The sequence below is a fragment of the Pyxicephalus adspersus genome, chromosome 3, assembly GCF_032062135.1.
Source record: "Pyxicephalus adspersus chromosome 3, UCB_Pads_2.0, whole genome shotgun sequence".
Lineage (NCBI taxonomy): Eukaryota > Metazoa > Chordata > Amphibia > Anura > Pyxicephalidae > Pyxicephalus > Pyxicephalus adspersus.
This window is the reverse complement of record NC_092860.1, coordinates 157,169,866-157,172,964: the sequence shown is the minus strand read 5'-3', so window position 1 is coordinate 157,172,964 and position 3,099 is coordinate 157,169,866. Positions and strand designations below refer to the sequence as shown.

Below are 3,099 nucleotides of genomic sequence, written 5' to 3'. Positions count from 1 at the left end.
CAGGGGGTAAGACATGGCCCCCCCCCCCCCATGATATGGACCATGTCAGGGGCCCCATGATGCCCCCTCCTGGTCGATGTAGTGAAGGCGCAGGGTTTGTTCACTTAGCACAGTACAGAATCCCCTTCCCTTAGCATAGAGAATGAGCTCCACAGACTTCATCCAATCAGATGCAAGGAGTTATGTGTTGTTTTAGATTTCCCTGCATGTGATTGGGTGATCTGTACAGAGTGAATTTTCCCTACATTCACTAAGCTCAGTGAATTATTTCTTGCATGGTGAATTCCTTTACTGCCCCATGTTTGTATTCTGTGTCTCTCATGATTCGCTCAGCAGGTTCTTATCTCTCTGTGGCCCTGAACTGCAGTCAGTATTATCTCCAGGCGGGGCCCCTCTTATCTCTACCTTTACCCCCACCCTGACACAGACATCAATACCTATGGGGGGGGGGGATATCCCTGCACTCCTTACCCCTTTTATAACTCTATGTATGTACTGCACCACTGCAGATGTTAGTGCTACACCCAATATTATCATTCATTACATTCAGAGGACCGGTCATACCCGGAGACCATGATCATTAGGCGGGGATCAGATTGTATGCGCAGCCATGTGACTGAACACGTAATGTTACACGCACAATGTTACACGCACAATGTTACACACGTAATGTTACACGCACAATGTTACACGCACAATGTTACACGCACAATGTTACACGCACAATGTTACACGCGCAATGTTACACGCACAATGTTACACACGTAATGTTACACGCGCAATGTTACACACACAATGTTACACACGTAATGTTACACACGTAATGTTACACGCGCAATGTTACACACACAATGTTACACACGTAATGTTACACACGTAATGTTACACGCGCAATGTTACACGCACAACGTTACACACGTAATGTTACACACGTAATGTTACACGCACAATGTTACACGCACAATGTTACACACACAATGTTACACGCACAATGTTACACACGTAATGTTACACACACAATGTTACACGCACTCCCTTACCCCCGAAAACATACAAATATTCCACATTTCATGCCATGGAATGCAGACGGCTGACGTGTCAAGTGCAGACAAGTACCAGCAGACTGCCAAATCCTAGAGAGCCCCATTGTCATCTCATGAATCTGTTATCGGGGATCAACTGTGTTATCTGTATGTGGGGAGAGGAATACCTGATGGGGGGCTGGGAACATGAAATGTATATTGCCTGACCAGCATATCCACACTCAACTGACACACCGACACACTGACACCGACACACAGGCTGACACTCAACTGACACCGACACACTGACACCAACACGCAGGCTGACACTCAACTGACACCAACACGCAGACTGCAGTAAATGGCAGGAATCTGGTAATAATGCACTTACCAGTGTTGGCTCCGGTCACAATGGCGGTTTTCCCAGTCAGGTCTATGCGGCACTTTTTGGGGTCCCACCTGCCCTTCCTCTGCATGCGGAGGACCACAGCCAGGACCAGAAAGCAGAGGAACCAGATGGGGTGGCTGAGAAGGCAGAGCAGACCCATAGTATAGAGGGGTATAGAGGACTATAGATGCCCAGCTACTTTATACTGACACTGCACTGGCACCCTGCACTGATCACCCTACAGCTGAGCTGCACTGGCACCCTGCACTGATCACCGTACAGCTGGCTGGCACAGCCCCCAGAACATACTACGCTCACAATAACACAATGAACTCTCCACCTCCCCTGACTTTGTATACATTGCAACCTTCTGTACAGAATGACAGGTCAGGGGGAAACCTTGAAAACAAGTCCTACAACTCCTCACGTGTGCACTGCTGCGAGGTCCTAGTGCCTGCACCACTGTGTGAGATCAGTGCACCGAGCAATCCTCAGATCCCCCAACGTATTAATCTTCCCAGTTTGTATTGAAGACTTCACTCAGATCCTGCCAGCTAACGCGGTTCACCCGATATGTGATGTGAGGTCAATGGAAGGCATGGAGTATGTGGTGCCCATCCCCATGTTTTATGTTTGTGGTGCCCATCCCCATACTTTGACAACCCTCTGGTTTTGTGTGAGGTAAGTGGAGCTTATACCTGGGTCCCCTCATGAAATCAAAGGTGGTTGGTCCAGATGTGATGGTTCCTCCATGGGCAATGATGGTTGGGATCATGGGTATGGGTCCAGAGGTGGTGGGGTATTTGGTGGGAGGGATGAGATGGACGGTACCCAGGAGCGAGACAGGTCGCCCAGAAAGAGTTCCTGGAAACTTGGAAGATATCAGGAAGTTTCCGTCCAGAAATGGTCCAGCATCACCAGCACTCATCATTCCGCTCCAGGCAGAATTATAGTCAATGGTTCCAGGCCGAGGTCCCTGTAAGGCAGCCAGGGGAGCAAATTCAGGTGCACATGGGAAACACGCAGTGTAGGGATTGGTTTCCAGCCAATGTCAGAACACATAAAACTGAGATGAGGACTTCCAGTGCCCAGTAGGAGGGTTGAGGGCTTCATTGATGATCAAGGTGTAGGGGCCAATAAAGGACATGGTAGCAGAAGTCTGAGGATAACCTGGTTGGGTCAGAAAATTGGGTCAGAGGAGCTTTGGCTGATTTCCTTAGGTTTCTTCTTGGATGTAGATTGTGTTGTCCATTATAAGGCCAAGGTCTCAGCAAAATGGCGAACATGTGGTCCAAGAATTGGTTTCCAGGTCCAGCAGCCCATATCTGTACACATAAAATTATGAGATGAGGACTTCCTGTGCCCACGAGGGCTTCCTTGGTGATCCAGGTGTAGTTACCATTCATGGACATGGTGGCTCCTTGGCCAATAAGTGGTGGGTCAGACAGAAGGTTCTGCACTGAACCCTGGTTTCAGGCCTGGAGAGAACCTTGTTGGGTCAGAAGACATCGTCAGGTTCTTATAGGCTGTGTTGTCCATCATGAAAGGTCCTCCAAGGCTCATATTTAAGCTGAAGAGTTCCATAGATGCTATTTCAGTCCCGGTACTGCCGAGGAAACTGATGCCCATCCTGTCCTACTTCCTCCTTCCGATATTTCTGGTGGCCTCAAAGCATTCCTTAATTGTCTG

General features: G+C 48.8%; 1 protein-coding gene across 1 annotated transcript in view; it reads right to left on the bottom strand.

Moving 5' to 3' along the window:
• LOC140327379 (retinol dehydrogenase 11-like) overlaps positions 1-3,023 on the bottom strand; it is a 6,596-nt gene extending 3,573 nt beyond the window's left edge. Inside the window, exons 1-2 of the mRNA XM_072406766.1 lie at positions 2,109-3,023; positions 1,414-1,547 (exon numbers count right to left, since the gene is read on the bottom strand). Of these exons, the coding sequence (XP_072262867.1) occupies positions 1,414-1,547; positions 2,109-2,341 (367 nt within the window). The 5' untranslated portion in view covers positions 2,342-3,023. The remainder of the gene's footprint in view (positions 1-1,413; positions 1,548-2,108) is intronic.
• Positions 3,024-3,099: the final 76 nt, after the last annotated feature.